Raw genomic sequence first — 18,261 nt, 5'->3', positions numbered from 1 at the left:
CTAGTGTTATTTTGCTCTAATATGCCTATCTCAATTATTTAGAGCTCTCAAAACCTGCTAAAGAAATAGGGAAATATGCTGTAGCCTCTTTGGGGTGGGTGAGACTAAAAGATCAGTGGACACAACTTGAGAGCATTGACTATCCTGTCCCTCATCTCATCCTTAGTGCCTAATTAGTGTCTGGCATGATGCATTTTTTATTAAAAAAACACATACATAAAAAAACAACTACTTGGTATAGCTTGAGTGGGGGAAGAAGGAGAGTCAACCAGAGAGTAAAGTTTGGAATCAGGCTTGTAGGTTTGGGGGTGATGGAGAAAGCACAGTTGTCCCTTTGAAAGTGGCTCTAACAAAGGCTTGTTTTTGTAATTGTTTGCAGAAAGATTACCACTTTGAATATACGGAATGTGATAGCAGTGGCTCCAGGTGGAGAGTTGCCATTCCGAATTCTGCAGTGGACTGCTCTGGCCTGCCTGACCCAGTGAGAGGCAAAGAATGCAGTATGTTTCCCTTTTTGACCTTTTGTTTTCCTGATTAAACCATTCCTCCTTCATATCAGCCCATATCAGTTAATTGTAATGACTATGAGACCTTTGGGAAAAAAAAGTAGCATTAATGTCTAGCAGAGCAAAATCGTCCTTTTTTTAAACACAGGCAATAGTAAAGGATATTAATTAATTTATTTTTTTAAAAATCTGGTATACTGTCTTCTAAAAATGTTTATTAAAGTACAGTTGAAATACCATACTATATTAATTTCAGGTGTACAACATAGTGATTCTACATTTATATACCTTATGATGTGATCACCACAATATGTCTGATAACTGTCACCATACAAAGTTGTTATGATATTATTGACTGTTTCCTGTGCTGTCCATTATATCCCTGGAGCTTATGTATTTTATAACTGGAAGTTTGTTTTTCTTATTACCCTTCACATTTTCCACTCATCCTCCACCCCCTTCCCTCTGGCAATCATCATTTTGTTCTCTATATCTATGAGTCTGTTTCTGTTTTGTTTTTTGTTATTGTTGTTTTTTTAGATTCCACATATAAGTGAAATCATATGATGTTTGTCTTTCTCTGTTTGACTTATTTGTTGGCAAGAATGTGGAGAAATGTTGTACTGTTTTGTGTACTTGAAATTCTGGAGGGCAGAGTGGCAGAATTTCTCTTTAATAGATGTCTGTTTTTAAATTTCTAAAAAGTTTTAAAATTTTTAGTAAATTACACATGATGTAAAATTTACCACCTTAACCATTTTTAAGTGTATAGTCCAGAGGCATTAAGTACCAACATCCATCCACAGAACTCTTATCATCAACATCCACCCACAGAACTCTTTTGTCTAGCAATGGATTTCTTGTTTGTAGCCATAGAAATAATGTAATTTTCTTTTTTAGTGTAACCTACAGAGAGATTGTAGAATTGATGACTGTCATATTCAATAGCTTGTCTTTTAGCAATTAAGCAAGTTTGAAGTGCAACATTACGAATTAACAGAGAAATATGTTGTTAACATTTATTTTTACTTATAAACTCTACTTTCTTAATCCTTTAATTTGGCAAGTCACAAGTTCCTGTAGTGAAGTAGGCTAGGGATAGACGGGAGTTCAAAGCTGGAAGTAAGACAAAAGAACTTATTTTGCTTTCCTACAGCTTTCCAAAAGGAATTCCTAAAAGCTTAGTTCTTCTGTTCCCAAATGAAAAAGCAGATAAGCAAATGATTAAATGACAGTGAATCCCTTCTATTCATAGAGAATGTGTCTCTGTTCCTGGGTGGTGGGTTTACTGAAATAAGGGAGATGGGAAGATGCAATAGTCTTATGGGGGAAATCAGGGAAGAAAACCATTATTTCTTGATGAATGATATTAAATGAATACAGAGAGGAACCCCTATCCAGGTAAAGAGTTCAGTCCAGCAAGACTTTTAAGAGTATAGTGGGGTCAGTATAGAAGAAGATGATACAAGACTGAGATGTATGCTGCCACTTGTAGAGAGAGGATCAGCTCTGTGAGGAAGGATTGCGAATAACACCTATGGTGTTAGCTCATTGTAAAATTGCTTCAGTCACCTTCCTAGAAAACTTGTGTAACATTAATCTATGTTTACTTTTTACTTGTTGAGCTAATTCCTTGGTTCCCATGTAAACAGCCCCTTTGAGGTGACCTACCTAGCTATTACGAATACTACTCCATATCTAGGTGATGTGCTGGTGCTGACATGAAATGGGTCATGGTGGAGGATTTTACACCACGGAAATTGGCAAACACTACAAATCAGGGACCTCCATTCCCTTGGGAGCTGGTTATTAAACATTTACCAGCACACCACTGATTAAATTTATTGCCCAAGTGTTAAAAAATCTGTTACAGAATTGATGTCTGAATAGTCATTATTTCTATTTGAATGTTGCCAAGGACATTCTTTGCTCATTATTTACTATAATCTCCCACAGTTAATTATGAATCTGACAGTCCAGCAATAATTTTTCTAAAAACTCTAATAATCAAGTCACTATTAGTTATTACTTTAAAAATGATACAGCTTACTTTAAAAATTAAACCCTAACAATGATGGGACATTTTTTATCTTGGCATTTTGTCTGAAATCTAATTTGCAGGTATTTCTGCATATACACTTATATCACTCTGGAAGCTGGAAGGTGTGGCCTCTGATAAGTGACTTTTTCTTTGAGTAGTAAAGACAAGTTATTTTAAAACTCACAAGAAACTTAATAGATCTAAGTAACTTAGAAGCCATCTAATTCATAACATTAAATGCGGCACTTACCACATTAAAGTACTGCTGGAAGGCAGTTATGGTAATAACTGAACATTTCTTCAGTGGCTTAGATTTCTATTGCTAATAATAGCTATCATTCTCATGTAATGATAATGAGCTAAACATTGTGCCTAGAGCTTTTTAACATAATCCTATTGTATCCCCACTACCGTCCTCTCAGGTAGCTACTATCAATGTTTCCATTTAACTGATGAGAAAACTCAGAGTTAAAGTGGTGAAGCGAGGTATCACAGGTCATTCAGCTGGACTGTGACAGATCTCTTAAGACATGTCTGATTCCAGGGCCTGTCTCTTACCCACTGAGTTCATCACCACATGAAGATGACAGTCTGGAGGAGCTTCTAGGGTCCCACGGAGGGGGATATAAAGCTTTGTCGGTGGACATCTTCAAGGGAAGACATTAGAAACTCTTGCGTTTCAAGAATAAACGAGGGTAAAAGTGTTGTGGTTCAGGAATGGCATCCTACGTGCAAGCGATACCTGAGAGATGCTACTAGGAAGACCTGGGATGGTGGTTGATGCCCCCCTATGCTAGACTCGGCAGTGATGCCATGATGATTGGCCCAGCAGTTGGGCCATATAAGAAAAAACAAAAAAGTGGAATGTGGCAACTTTAAGTGAAAAATATTTAGGGCAGTGGCTGTGTCTCTCCAGATTCTAATGTCTCTCAATGAAGTCAAACTCAGAATTAGGCCTTAGTTGAAATTGTTACAGATTCTTCAAAATATAATTGGGTAGGAGCAATAGAGAAGGCCTTTCCTCAGGAAAGGCAGCATAGGACTTTAGCAATCTAATTTTTTTCCCCTCCAGAAATTTGGTGGATAACTTATATTGTATCTTTATTTTTTAAAAGTTCACATAGAATTTGGCAGACGGCTTCTCTGAGTGAAGTTAATGAGAAGTCAGGTATCAGTTTTTGTTGTGCTAGAACCCTGGGGTGTATGTGACCTTGGAGCTTAGGGAACAGGATATGGGGAGGAGAGACCTCTGGTTATTAACGGACACTGATCCCCATTGTCCTCCTGTCCCCTTTGCTGTGCAGAGCTCTTCTGTCTCAGAGACAGTGCTGCTCTGGGCAAGCCACTAGGATGACTCTGCATCTGTCTTTCTCTGTGTTGCTACTGGCTTAGCTACAGGGAACTTTGCCGCTTTGTCCAAGCCCTGATCCTCTGTCTTGTTTCTGTGGGCATCACCCACCATTTAAAGTCTTGGCATCTCTCAGGCAGAGCTTGCAAGTAGCGTGCCATTCCTGAACTACAACACACCTTGTCTTTTTCCAGAACAAGGGGATATAACCCCTGTCCCCATTCCACCCCTTCTCCACTCTTGGGTCACTTCCCTCTTGCATAAGAGTTTCTGAAATCTTCCCTTGACATTCTTAGATCATCAAAAACGATAGTCATTCTGGAATTCTCTCTCCCTCACCTCTTTCTGTCTCCCCACACACTGGATAAAAGGACTTTTTGTTTCAAACCAAACCTTAGAAATAAAAGCCTGGCTACTAGGAGTGGGAAGAGAATTCCTTTTCCTATTTCCTTATGTATTTTCAGACAAGTCTAGAACACCGAGGGGGAAATAAACATAAGACATCTCTTCCTTTTGGGAGTGAATATCTTCTATTGCTACTCCTTCCAATATTTCTCAGTCCATGACTTCACCTTAACACATTATTTTCTAATTGGGGATGTGTATTTAAGATATCTGTATTTCTATGTTAGCATTGAACCCGTCATAGTTTGTGGACATTGTTTATTCTTGTATTTCAGTATTTATATACATTTCTAATATTTGCTTTTCTTGGGTCAAAAAATGCTGTGCTCAGATTAGGAAAATAAAGCTTTGAATAAAAAATGAACTTTTTTCATTGTCTTAACCCACATCCAATTGGTCTTAAGGAGTAAGAGTAAATGATGACAGTTTGAGCCAACAGCTTTTGGTTTCAGTTTGGAATTGAAAGAGGAAGAATTGTCATGGAAAGAGAATTGGTTCTAGCTTTCTGGATGGGATATTTAAAAATCCAATTCTTGGGATCATAGGTCTTTCAAATGGAGGCTTTTCCCCAGGAGTCAACACATAGTTTGTCTCATTTGTGTTAGGAGTTGTTATTGGTACCCTAGCAGGTGCAGTTGGGCAACTTGAGCTCCTTGGCACTGAATGGCAATTGAATGTCATGATCTACCTCTGTTCTATGGAATATTCACACCACACAAAAAAATGTGTGCCAGGGTTTTCTGTTCTGAAATACTAGTAAGTTGGAAAATAGTGAATGATCTATCTCCTTCATGGAGGGATGCAGTGCACATTTTCAAATTAAAATCTCTGAGAAACCTAATACACATTTACTGTGTGTTGACTGCATTGTGTTTTATCCAGAGTTTCCCATGTGTATTTTTTTATAGGACTCTTTTATCTGACGTGTAGTTGGTGCCCTTTAGCTAATTTTTGCAGGATGTTTTTGGAAAATACATATCTAGCTAATTTAGTAAACTTTCACCTGTTGTTACTTATACTATGATTTAATTCTTTTCATACATTTTCTCTGCTCTACAAGGTTCAGTTGCAGCATCATTGCATGGTGTCCAGTTGAAGACTCCCACGGTTGGTGGTCAGGTGTGGTATACACCTGGGTTTAAACCCCAGATCTGCAGCTGACTTGTACATCTTGGGAAAATTATTTAGTCTACAGCTACTTATTGAGCTTTAATTTATTCGCTGAACAAACATTTCTTGAGTATTCCTATATTCTTGACAACAAGAATCCAAAAATAAGTAGGGGAAAAAAGATTCCTGTCTTCCAGAATCTTTCATTCAAATGAGGGAGCAGATGGGTAAATACATTATTTATAGAATAGGGGCAAAGTGCATGATAGATATAAATACCTGGGGTGATCTTACTCAGGAGGGAGGGATGACCTCTTCTCAGAAGGAGTCAAGAGGGCCTCACAGTAAAGCTGGTGTAAGTTTGAAGTTCAGGCTGAATAACCATGGAAAATTGGCTGTGCCCTGGCACGTTCATGTGAAAAATTGTGTCGTGATTTAGAGTTGAGGCCGGGGTTAAATGTCATACTTAATGGGTCATCCATGTTAATTTTCTGAGCATCTCTGAGGTGAGCCCTGAAGGGAGAAGTTCTTTAACCGTGAAGCCCAGTGGTATTTGAAGCATAGGAAACCTGGGAAGAGGTACAGATTAGGGGCAGCACTGGGTTTTCCTGGGTGCTGTCTGAGATCTGCATGGCTCACTCTCAGAGAGGCTGTGAGAGGGAATAGAGATCCTGGAAAATCTCATAGGCCTTATGTGTCACACCAAGGATTTGACCTGGAGACAGCCATTCACAGGTGTTTGAGCAGCCCAAATGAAGCCTGGAATCATAACTATATCTCTATATATAAAAGCCTAAGAGACTGGCCCACCAGCTGACTGGCCAACCGGCTGGTAGCTATGATGCACACTGACCACCAAGGGGCAGGCGCTCAACGAAGGAGCTGCTGAGTGACAGCAACTTTGCAGAGTGCTCTCTTGCACTCTGGGACCCCTTGGGGGATGTTGGACTGCTGGTTTTGGCCCGATCCCTACAGGCAAGGCCAAGGGATCCCACTGGTGCACAAATCCATGCACTGGACCTCTAGTAATAATTTAACTTCATCTATATATATAAAAGGCTAATATGCTAAGTGTCTGACCATCCGGGTAATGACATCACGTAGCAATGCCCAGCTTCCTCTCCCTAGTGACTAGCCTCCTTGCAGTTTCTTCAGCCCAGGAACACGACTTGCTTCATAGCCAGGTGAAAACATTTCACACTTTAACCAAATGTCTGTGAAGCATTTTCCCATGCCTCATCTCATTTGATCCTCACAGAAGTCCTGGAGTAGGTAGATAGGAGACTTGGTAGAATCCTATTTTCTTTTCATTAGCCAGAAAATGGAGATTTTGAAAGCTTAGAAACTTGACCCGACTGAAAAGAAGTAAGAAATGGTGGACCTCGAAAATGACTTCAGGCTTTCTCACTGTGCAGAATATAGTCAAACACTGCTGCAGTTAAATATTTTACCTTCTGTTCTCCCTGCATGACCTACAATAATAATCTGCTCCATGTTGATATTTATTGCTGTGTTGCTGACAATTACCTGAAAGAGAAGTTGGGCTGGGAAAAGTTTAGCTAAGTTAAGCAAGGCTAAGTTAAGCAAGGTCTAATTAAGCAAGTTTATTCTATATATATATAAAAGGCTAAATTGACTCGCACATGTGTGATACATATAAAAATTGCATGAGTGTGTTTTGATCTGTCATTGTTGATCATGAATTTGGTTGACACTTCTATTATAGAGAAAGGGCGAATAGCGATATTAAAATATTTCTTCTAATTAATTTTCTTTCAGTGTGCACGAATTTGTGCACCAGGCCACTAGTAGTAATGATAATAATGAAAAATTATGATAGCCAATCTTTACTTGCTATATGCAAGACATGATTGCAAATGCTTTACCTGTGTTTTCGCCAGTTCATTTAGTCATTGCAACACTCTGGTGAATAGGTGCTTGTATTACCTCACACAGATAGGTCAAAAGCAGAACTGGGAGTTGAAACCAGGCAGTCTAACTCTCTGGGTCCATCTTCTTAACTCCATGGTGTTCTGCCTCTTTGGAATGCACTGCAGTGTATGCTCAACAAGTGTTAGTATCCATGCTCTCCCAACCTTTACCTCTTGACAGAAATGCTATGCAAACTAATATCCCAAATAGGTAAGTGGATTTTTAAAAAGATGGCATTTAAATATCAGATATATGGCTTTGTAGCTCATTTTATTGATTAATGATCTGTTTGTAGATTTTATTTTTTTCTAATTTATATTTAAATATATATTTTTAAAATTACAGTTGACATTCAATATTATATTAGTTCTGGTGTACAGCACAGTGGTTAGACATTTATGTAACTTACGAAGTGATCCCCAGAAGGTCTTGCACTCACCTGTGCAATTATCTTATTATTGACTGTATTCCCTAAGCTATACCTTATGTCCCTGTGACTATTTTGTACCTGTCAATTTATACTTCTTAATCCCTTCATGTTTTCTTTATTTTCCCAACCCCCCTCTCATCTCATAACCATCATTTTGTTCTCTGTGTCTATGAATTTGTTTCTGTTTTGTATGTTTGTTTGTTTGTTTATTTATTTATTTATTTATTTATTTATTTATTTATTTATTTTATATTCCACATATAAGTAAAATCATATGGTATTTGTCATTCTCTGTCTGACTTATTTCACTTAGCATAACACCCTTTAGGTCCATTTATATTGTCATAAATTGTATGATTTCATGCTTTTAATGGCTGAGTCATATTCCATTTAACCGTGAAGCCCTGTATATATATACCACATCTTCTTTATCTTTTGTCTTTTGATTAGGGCCTTTAATCCATATACATTTAAAGTAATTATTGATAGGTATGTAGTTATGGGCATTTTATTAATTGTTTTCTGATTGTTTTTGTAGTTCTGTGTTTTTTCTTATTCTCTTGCTCTCTCCTCTTGTTGTATGTTGGTGGCTTTCTGTAGTGTTGTGTTTGGATTTCTTTTTGTTCTCTCTTGTAGAGCATTGGTTTGTGGTTACTATGTCCTTCATATATATCAAGCTTTGTTCTTAGCAGTCTATTTTAAATTGATGGCCACTTAAAAATTACTACCATTTTTACTCAACCTTCCATGTTTATATTTTATCATTATTTTTTTACTTCTTTTGCTTGTGTATGTTTGTGTGTATCTCTTAATTTACTATTGTAATTACACATGATCTCCCTACTTTTGCCTTTTAACCTTTGTACTAGCTTTAGTGTAGGTTGATCCACTGCTTTTATAATGTATTTGTCTTTGACATTGATAATTTTTTTCTTTGCAATATTTCCATATTCATATCTTCGACATTTTTTTTCTTAAAAAAAATCTCCAACATTTCTTATAATATAGGTTTAGTGGTGATGCAATCCTTCAGCTTTTTTTTTTTTATCAGGGAAATTTTATTCTTAATTGTGTACATGTTTCTGAAAAGTAAGAGAATAACATTCATAATTTAGGGCACATTTGTAGTTATATCATCATAAACAATGAGAAGTTTAGCTTTTTTATTTCTGTGCCTAGAAAATTGTGGGTGCTTGATACATATAGTATGCTTTCATTATTTAACATGTATTAGAAGATATTGATTTTTTAAAACTATAGCCATTCTTAAAAATAGAATTGTGTTTTATTCTTTCCAAGAGGAGAGGAGCTATAATCCTCTCATGACTTCTAAGAAAGCTCCAAACACTGGGATATTTATTGATTGAATATCTTTGGTGTCATCAAATTAGAGACTGACTTTAGTGTTTCTTTTCTGTAGGTGAAACACAGAGATCTAATGAGATTTGTAAAAATTCATTCTATATGTAAAAGGACAGAAACACTTTGTCCTCAGTAGGTCTAATTTGGAATATGAATGCATCACATTCCAGGTATGGAGAGTGCCGAAGTTAAATTTGCTCAGCAACACACAAATAGTGGGTCAAAGGCAAGGACAAAAGAGATTGTTAAGAGAACAGCTCAAAATCAGGCTTTATATTAGTGTAGTGTTTGATGGGAGCTATGCTTGAGTGAGCTCCTCTGAAAACAAGCATTTTATAAGGAGATTAGAGAACTCAGCCCTGAAAATTGCAGAATCAAGGACAGAGAGACTACCAGGAAGTAGAGGGTGATTGACACTTCCTAAGAGGAAGAGTTCAGGAGGATAAGAATCAATGTTAGGACATAAATTAGAAGTTGAGAAAACTGATTTCACAGATGTGTTGTTCTGCCCCCATTGGTGACCTCATCAAATACTCTGACCAGTTTCCCTCCCTTGGCCTTCACTGTTGTAGTATTTTTTTCTATAAACCTTTTGTCATTCATGCCCCATGAACTGGAATTGGCCTCCTCATCTCATTATATTTATTTAGTGGTTAAGTAGGTAGATGAGTGTGGGTTTTAGCTCTCATTCTTCACTTTTTCAAAATTAACGTGTTTTTCTTTTTTGGTAAGTTTCCAAATGTATTCTAAAAGGAGAACCTACCTAAATGTGAGGCTCTGCTGCTTCGCTCTCTGCTGGGAAATTTGTTTTATGGGATAATTTGAAGGTTTTATTTTGTTCTTGTTTCTACAATATCCCGATTAAAGGATTAAAAAGCCCTTTGCTGTAGTTGAGTCAGTAATACCACCCTGAGCACAGAGACACACACTCAGGGGACATAGATTTGCATTTGTTGAATGAGTAATAACTTAGGAGCAGCACTACCTTCTTTTCTGTAACTGTGTCAACTATTAGTCACATTGCCCATGACTTCGGGGTACAGCTCTCAGAATTAGCAGAGAACTTGACATCAGTAATGAGACGTAGGTTGTGGAAATGACTAGGTTATAGTTATGAATATTGAAAAAGACGGCTCATGGTTCCAGAGTGGAGATACTTGTTTAGCTATTGCACATGAAGCACTGCCCTCGGCATCCCCTTTACGTCAGATTCCCATTCACTCCATCAACCTTTTGTTTGGCCTTAGTATTTGATAGCTACAATTAGGAACCCAAAAATAATGATCCTTATTTTCTGGAAGCTCAAAGCTTCACATCAACTAATAAGTGGTATTAGTATCTATATCTATTTCTGTGTCTATTTGTGTTTAATGTCTCTGTGTGTGTGTGTCTCTCTCTCCATAATATATGAGAGAACTGTATGTTAATAAATACTGACTTTATAATCATTCAAAGTATGTATACATTTTTTGGGATATATATATATATATATATATATATATATATATATATATACAGGGTATCCCAAAAAATGTATACACACTTTAACAGCTAATAGCTCAATTTTGAAAATGAATTTTAATAAACACTGCCTTTATAATTATTCAAAGTGTGTGTGTATACATTCTTTTGGGACACCCTATATATTGCTTTTTAATAGATGTATTATGAGAAGAGTATGATAAGAGCACAGAGGGAGGCAAAACTGACTGCCTGGTGGGGGCAGGGAGGTCTGTTATGAGCAGGGTTGTTTTTGAGTTAGAAATGGGAATTTTCCAAATAGGGTAGATGGGTTGGTCAGCATCTCTGGAGAAGGAAAACCACAGCAGCAAAAAAGAAGATGAAATATTTTTGTAATGATGTGAATTCTGTTATGGTTGGAAAAAGGTGGGGCAAGGGCTGAGGCTGGTAAACAGGTTGGGGCCAGATTGTGAAGTGTCAGTAGAGATAAGGGAGACTTTGGAAAGCTTTAATTAGGGTGTGCCATGATCAGAACTTTATAAAAACAATTCTGGTGACAGTGTGAAGGGGAGAGAATTGATGGGGGTGTCTGGAGACTAATGGGCTATGTGTCCTCTGTCTTCCAGCTTTCTCCTGTGCTTCTGGAGAGTATCTAGAGATGAAGAACCAGGTATGCAGTAAGTGTGGTGAAGGCACCTACTCCTTGGGCAGTGGCATCAAATTTGATGAATGGGATGAATTGCCAGCAGGATTTTCCAACGTTGCAACTTTCATGGACACTGTACTTGGCCCTTCTGACACCAGGCCTGATGGCTGTAACAAGTAAGAACCCAAAGGACCCTTAGGATTTTGATTGAACCATTGAGAAGGATGTAGTTGCTCTTTTCCAGAAAGAAGTTGAGGATAATCTTGGTATTGATTGGGATTATAGATAAACTAATTACAAATAAACATATTTTTTTGGCTAGTCATTGCAAATAATGTAGCTCAGTTTTTATGAAGTTAAAATAATTGTTCTCAGGACAGAATAGATACCATATGCAAAAATGTGATAACGCTATTAGAAAAACAAATTAATTTTCCAATATATTTATAACTACACTCAAGCCAGTGTATTTCTAAAAACGCTTCTCTAATTTTTAACAGATAATTTCAGATTTTTTTTCTCTTCCTCTGAAAGAAAGAATGTGTAGCCTTCATTTAGGCACTTGATTATTTTCTAATAGAGAGTGGGTTAAATATGTGAAGTGGAAAGCTCATTTGCTTAATTTCTGCCTCTTATAGGAAATTATTAGCTTTGCCTATGACACCACTGGAGGACTTTGAAATTGTTTTGATAAAAAAACAACACCAAAATGTTTATCTGTGGTCTGTACCCACTTCCATTCCCTTGTATTGACTATGTGACATTTCTTTTCACATGGCCATGTTATTAAACATTAGGCCTCTGACTAACTTCTGACAAGAGTGGGTTTTCAGAAACTCACACATTTTACCATGAGCTAAAGATGCTGGGACTTATTTAGCTATGCTAAAAGATATGCTCCCTCGCTTCCCCTCCTACCTTCCCTCATTTTTATATAGATCTGGATGTTTATCTAGTATTATTTTCTCAGCCTATAATATTTCCTTTATTATTTTTTCGAATCCGCTGCTCAAAATTCTTTCAGCTTTTGTTTACATGAAATCTTTATTTATCTTTATTTTAGCATCATTTTTGAAGAATATTTTGTGGACATGGGATTCACTCATTGTGTTTATATTGTATTTAATGTTGATTATATTTGTAAGAGCTGTCTCAATTACTCACCTATTTCTTTGGACTCTCTTTTTTCTCAGTTAAGGATCATCTTTTCTCATTTCTTTGCCTGTCTAGTAAATTTTGTTTTATCCTGAGCATTGTGAATATTAAGATATAGGAAAAGCAGATTATTATTATTTTTTCATTTAAAAGGTGTTGAATTTTGTTCTGGCAGGCAATTTATTTACTGGAAGAGCACCTTGATCTCATTAGGTCTGATTTTATTTTATTTTTTGATGGCTCTGTATTTATTTCACACTTAGTTCTAGGTCATGGCCTTTGCTCTAGGGCAGGAGTTAGCAAAGTATAGCCGGTGAGCCCTCCCTCTGTTTTTGCAGATAAGGTCGTATTGGAACACAGAGGCACTCATTTGCTTATGCATTGTCTCTGCTTTGGAGCCACAGTGGCAGAGTTAATTAAGTATTGCAAGAGAGGCCAAATTGTCCACAAGCCACAAATATTTATTCTCTGGCCCTTTATGAAAAAGTTTGCTGACACCTGCTGTAGGGCATGGCCTCTATAAGATGTAGCAAATTCTGGAATCTTAAGTGGATGTCCAATAAGTTTTTCAAGTTTCTTCCTTCCTGGCTGGTTTGCAGCTCCAGTGACTTCCATTAAAGTGACCTCTCTGATTATGTCTCAGCTTTGCATTGGCTGCGAGCCCCAAGCTCAGGACTTACAGTGAAACTCCATATGGGTTACTAGAGCCCCTATTTTCTCTGATTCTCAGGCGTATAAATTACAGCTTTTTCAGCTGCCCCCAAGCACTTGTCTCTGCTCCTCAGCTCAGTGAGACCACCATGCTTTGCTTGGGTGCCACCTCCTGGTGTCATCGTTTGGGAAGTGTCCTAAGGAATGAGGCCAAGGTCAATTTGGGCTTTACCACATGTGTTTTGCTGCTCTTAGGCATCCCAGTCCTGCACTGCCTATTGTCAAGGCTCGAAATGGCTCCTGCATTCTGTTTAGTTTAATAGATGGTTAAAGAGAAAGGGCGGATCCAGTACCAGTTAGCCATGTTGGGATGTGGAAGTCTCAGTCTTTTGTTCAGAATTTATTTCTGTTAGAAAAAAGGAAAGAATTTAAAAATCTCACTCTTATCTAAATAAAAAGTTAAACCTGCAGAGAAGAATGTTAAGTTGTGTTATCTGTTGTATAGTTCAGTTGGAATTGTTTTTTTGCCCCAAACCTTGACACACGACTCATTGATTCTAAGAATTAACTTATGGTTAGATTGACAACCCAAATTCTGTTTACCAGTATATTTTCTTAAGTTTTTACCTTTTTTTTAGATAAAAATTCCAGACTTTTACCTCATTATATACTATGAAACTGCGATCTCTATTTTATTTAGATTCATTTTAAATGGGCTTTTTCTAGGACTATTTCTTCTCTCATATCAAGGAATCTTCTCACCTCCTGCCATGTGTATTTGTTAATAAATAAAATTTCAGATGTTGTTTGAGGGAATAATTCTACCCCAAACTAGTAGAATTAGTGATTGTCTCTTTAGTGATCAAAGTTTTGACGAAAAATAGCAGTTTCATAGCAAATTGATCTTACCAAGATTTAGGGAATTGTGTGCCATAGCAATGACTCTTTTCCCAGTAATGGTGTTGGCTGTTGAATTCCAGAAAAGCTCTGGTCTTCTCTGCTGTGCCTTGCTGAAGGAACGACTTTTGAATCTGAGTCACATAGGAGGTTTCTGAATGCGGATGTAAGCTGCCCCTTGGTTTTGTTTCCACAGCTCTTCTTGGGTCCCTCGTGGAAATTACATAGAGTCAAATCGTGATGACTGCACCGTGTCTTTGATCTATGCTGTGCACCTTAAGAAGTCGGGTAATGTCTTCTTTGAGTACCAGTACGTCGACAACAACATCTTCTTTGAGTTCTTTGTAAGGCCTTTTATATTCTGAAATATACTTTTTATGGGACATTCATGTAATATTTACCTTAATCTGTTGTTTCCATTACACTTTATGCCTTCTCAGTTTTTTTTTTGTGTGTGTGTATGTTAACTGAAACTTTTGATGCTAAAAGACAACTTTACTTTTTTTCTATAATATTTTATTATAGAAATACTGTTTCTTTACCTCTGAGCTCTTGCCTTGTAGAGTAACATTGAGCTTGTTTTACTTTTGGTTATGATCATTAGATGACCATTTGGTGTAGACTCTTTGTGTGATAAATATTTTCCCCTAGATTCATTTTAAAAATTGTTATTTTTGTAGCGACAGATGCTTTTTGTTAAAAATATGTCTCCATCAAATTCAATTTTTGTTTAAAAACTTTTTTTTTCTCCCTGCAATTTCAAATATTTGAATTATTTAACTGTATTCATGGACACTATTTCAGAAGTAGAGGTGGCTATAGATTTTGATTCTGTCAGTTGTACACAATCTAAAGGAATTATTGGATGGGATAGCTGATGTCTCTGGTAAGAGATTAAATAGTATTACAATATACAGGATAAAATAATAGTCTAACAGAATAGGCTGTTACCTCTAAAATTATTTAACTATTTTATATAAACTGTAGCTAATCTAGCGAATATTTGTTGTGGCAGTGACTCACATGTTTGAGAAAATGTTTTCCCATTGACGTCTCATACTAAAAAAAGTGTGTGCAAGTAACTGGCAAACTATCTTGTAAAATGTTTCTGTGGTACAGATTTTAGGAGGAAATGTACTAAAAATTCTAAAACAAATATATATTGCTCTTGATAACGGAAATTTCTAAATCAGAAGTTGGTAGGAAGAGATATTTTTGATTAAAGTATGAACCTTAGATTTGAAGTCAAGAGATTCTGGCTCTAGTCCCTCTGCAAGTGCTAGCTGTGTGTTATTGGGCAATTACGTTTACTTTTCAACCCTTAGCATTCCCTTTTGTGAAGTGGATTGTGTGATGGACCTTTTAAGGAGCCCTCCTAGCTCTAATATCCTTTGATGAGTTTAAGATATTAAGCAACGTTCAGATTTGCTTTTTTTAAAAATTATATTTTATTGATTTTTTTACAGAGAGGAAGGGAGCGGGATAGAGAGTTAGAAACATCGATGAGAGAGAAACATCGATCAGCTGCCTCCTGCACATCCCCTACTGGGGATGTGCCCGAAACCAAGGTACATGCCTTTGACCGGAATTGAACCTGGGACCCTTGAGTCCTCAGGCTGACGCTCTATCCACTGAGCCAAACCGATTAGGGCTCAGATTTGCTTTTTAAGCTGCATTTCGTTTATAAAACACTCCTTAGGGTGAATAATTACCTATTTTATGGGACAATTTTGCAATATCACTAAAACTAAACTAAAGTTAAGAAGCAAGGTAATTATATAATTGTTCGAATAAGCACTTAGTTTTATATTGTCCAGCAAGTGCTTTGAGGATTGTCAGTAATGGTCCTCCAGAGGCGTGAAGTTTCGTTACTTCCTTTCCAGAAGCTTTTGTTCTTCTGGTTACAGACTGAAGAGGGATGGCAAGTTCATGTTCCTCCTTCCATTAATGCTTCTGCTTCCTAGGTTGTGATTTATTGACTCAGGTCATCCTGCTAAGGGCTAGTGGAAAGGAAATGTGTGAGGACTGAAAGATGCAGCTGTACCTGTGGACCTTACATAATTTGAACCAATACAGGATTTAATTTTGGGACTGTATGAGACTTTCAGTCAGCCCCGCCCCCCTTTTAAATGATGAGACTGAAACCTAGAAAGAATAATGGATTGGACCGAGGTTATACCGTTGCTAGTTACTTTTAGAATGAATAACAGAGCTCAGGTGCCTAGAATGCCAGTAGAAAGAATATTATGATGACACATGATGTCTGATTTTGGCTGAAAAAAAGCTGTCAGCTTATCCAAACACTGACCACCAAAGGTATATTCAGGGTTCTTATCTGTTCTAGAATGGCTTAACACTTACATTAAAATGGCCATTATGCTTATAATATAAATAGGATACTTGAATTCAATTGAAGCCAATATCCTCAGTAGTGGAAATTCTCTGGTATTTGGATGGCAAAAGGACCTATTTTTCTAGTTAGTAAATCTTTAGGAAATTTCATGATGGAGAACATATTCTGGTCTAGAGGATGCATGAAGTGGCAAAAATGATTTAGAAAAGAAAGAACCATTTGGGTGGAAGTAGAATAAGTGACGAGAACCTACTTTAACCCTACTCTATTGATGACTATTGTGCAATACTGTAACGATGGCCTAACTTTTGATGTTTCCGTCTTCTTCATAGATCTGGAAAAGTAGTGTCCTAAACCCTAGGCATTTTGGAAGAATTTTCTGGAAAGCACAGAGTGTTTGGTGCTAAAGATATTAATTGTGTGGTCCTTTGAATCAGTATGGCAAATGATTAACATTTACCCCCAAATAAAAATTTTGGGACGTTGACTGTGGCCACTTAACCTATACATTTGGATTAAGTCCTGGGGAACTGAAAACAAAGCAGACCTAATTTATTTATTAATTTAAGATTTTACTGCCCCAAATATTATTTAAAAAGCAAACTTTATTTTTATACCATTGGGCCTGCATGGCGAATGCAAGCTTTTCAAACAATTTGGCAAGATTTTTGTAGTTACTTTTTCTCTTTATGTAAATTTTCAGTATGAACTGCTCTTCCCTTCTTTCTCTTCTCCACTCCCCTCCTTCCTTCTCAGTGAGATAGCCTTTCTGTTAAAATAATGACAATGGTTTGTCTACAACCACTCATGCGCAGCAGTTGGCACTTCGGTTTCAGAGGTCTTGATGTGTTGACTTTGTTGAAAATGACTCATGGGCATTGTTGAACGTACGTATTGAAAGAAGTTATTGCAGCCTGTCCTATGCTGAGTAGCACATTTAATTAAAGCCATTATTCAAGAAGATATACTGGGACCATTGTGTGTGTTCCACAGATTCAGAACGATCAGTGCCAGGAGATGGACACCACGGCGGACAAGTGGGTCAAGCTCACGGACAGTGGGGAGTGGGGCTCGCATTCTGTAAGTCTCTCTTTGTTCCTCTCCTCGATCACCAACCCCATTCTTCTCCTTCCTCTTCCAACCTTTTTTAAAAGTTTATTTTTAAGGAGAAAAAAAAAACCTTCAAAATTGTTCATGAATTTAGAAAATTTCCAGTTAGAGACCAACTTTCATGGACTCAGTCTCTTTCTAGGTATTTTTCTCTACCTTTCCCTTTTTCCTTAGGCTCTTTACTTTCTCTTTCCCATCATACTTCAACTTTCCTCCTCTCAAAGGGGGCAATAACAAGAAATAAGGCTGATCTAACCAATATACAAAACCTCTGAGTATCTACGTTTACAGATGTGCCTGTCACATGGGAGAGAATCAGTGGCTCTTGCATTGGAAGGATCCTTGAGTTCCTTTCACCCAGCTTTCTCTGCGGTCGTCCCCTGCCCCACTCGCACCCCCCATAAGTGATTTTTCAAGCTTGCCTTGTTGGGAACTGTGCTGACCCTATTGTCGGGTAGCTCTGATTACCACAAAATTCATCTGTGTTTGGAACCTAAACCGTCTCCTGTCTATTTGCCATTGATGGGTCAAAATTTTTTGCCCTTTGAAAAATGCCTTCCCATTGAAATAAAGTGACTACCTAATTCTCCACACTATAACTGTACTAGTAAATGCTTGAAGGCAAATATCAGGTAACACAGTCCATGCATCTGCTATTATTTGAGGCACTGTGCCTTTGGAATGACACATGCATTTAAAATCAAACTCTGCCTTATAGTAGCTGTGTTTCTTTAGGCAACTGGCTTAATCTCTTTGAATTTGGTCTTTTTTTTTCATGTAAGAAATAAAACCGAAGGACTTGTATGCATGCATATAAGCATAACCAATGGACACAAGACACTGGGGGGGGGCGG

General features: G+C 37.2%; 1 protein-coding gene across 1 annotated transcript in view; it reads left to right on the top strand.

Moving 5' to 3' along the window:
- Positions 1-382: 382 nt before the first annotated feature.
- The window catches only part of LOC102428512 (UPF0577 protein KIAA1324-like), a gene marked incomplete at its 3' end in the record, with an annotated part of 52,018 nt that continues 34,139 nt past the window's right edge, over positions 383-18,261 (top strand). The window contains exons 1-4 of the mRNA XM_023762725.1: positions 383-500; positions 11,222-11,417; positions 14,141-14,288; positions 17,291-17,377. Coding sequence (XP_023618493.1) covers positions 11,254-11,417; positions 14,141-14,288; positions 17,291-17,377 — 399 coding nt within the window. The remainder of the gene's footprint in view (positions 501-11,221; positions 11,418-14,140; positions 14,289-17,290; positions 17,378-18,261) is intronic.

Source organism: Myotis lucifugus, unplaced genomic scaffold (assembly GCF_000147115.1).
Source record: "Myotis lucifugus unplaced genomic scaffold, Myoluc2.0 scaffold_257, whole genome shotgun sequence".
Lineage (NCBI taxonomy): Eukaryota > Metazoa > Chordata > Mammalia > Chiroptera > Vespertilionidae > Myotis > Myotis lucifugus.
The sequence above is the reverse complement of the archived record's forward strand: the minus strand, read 5'-3'. Positions and strand labels throughout refer to the sequence as shown.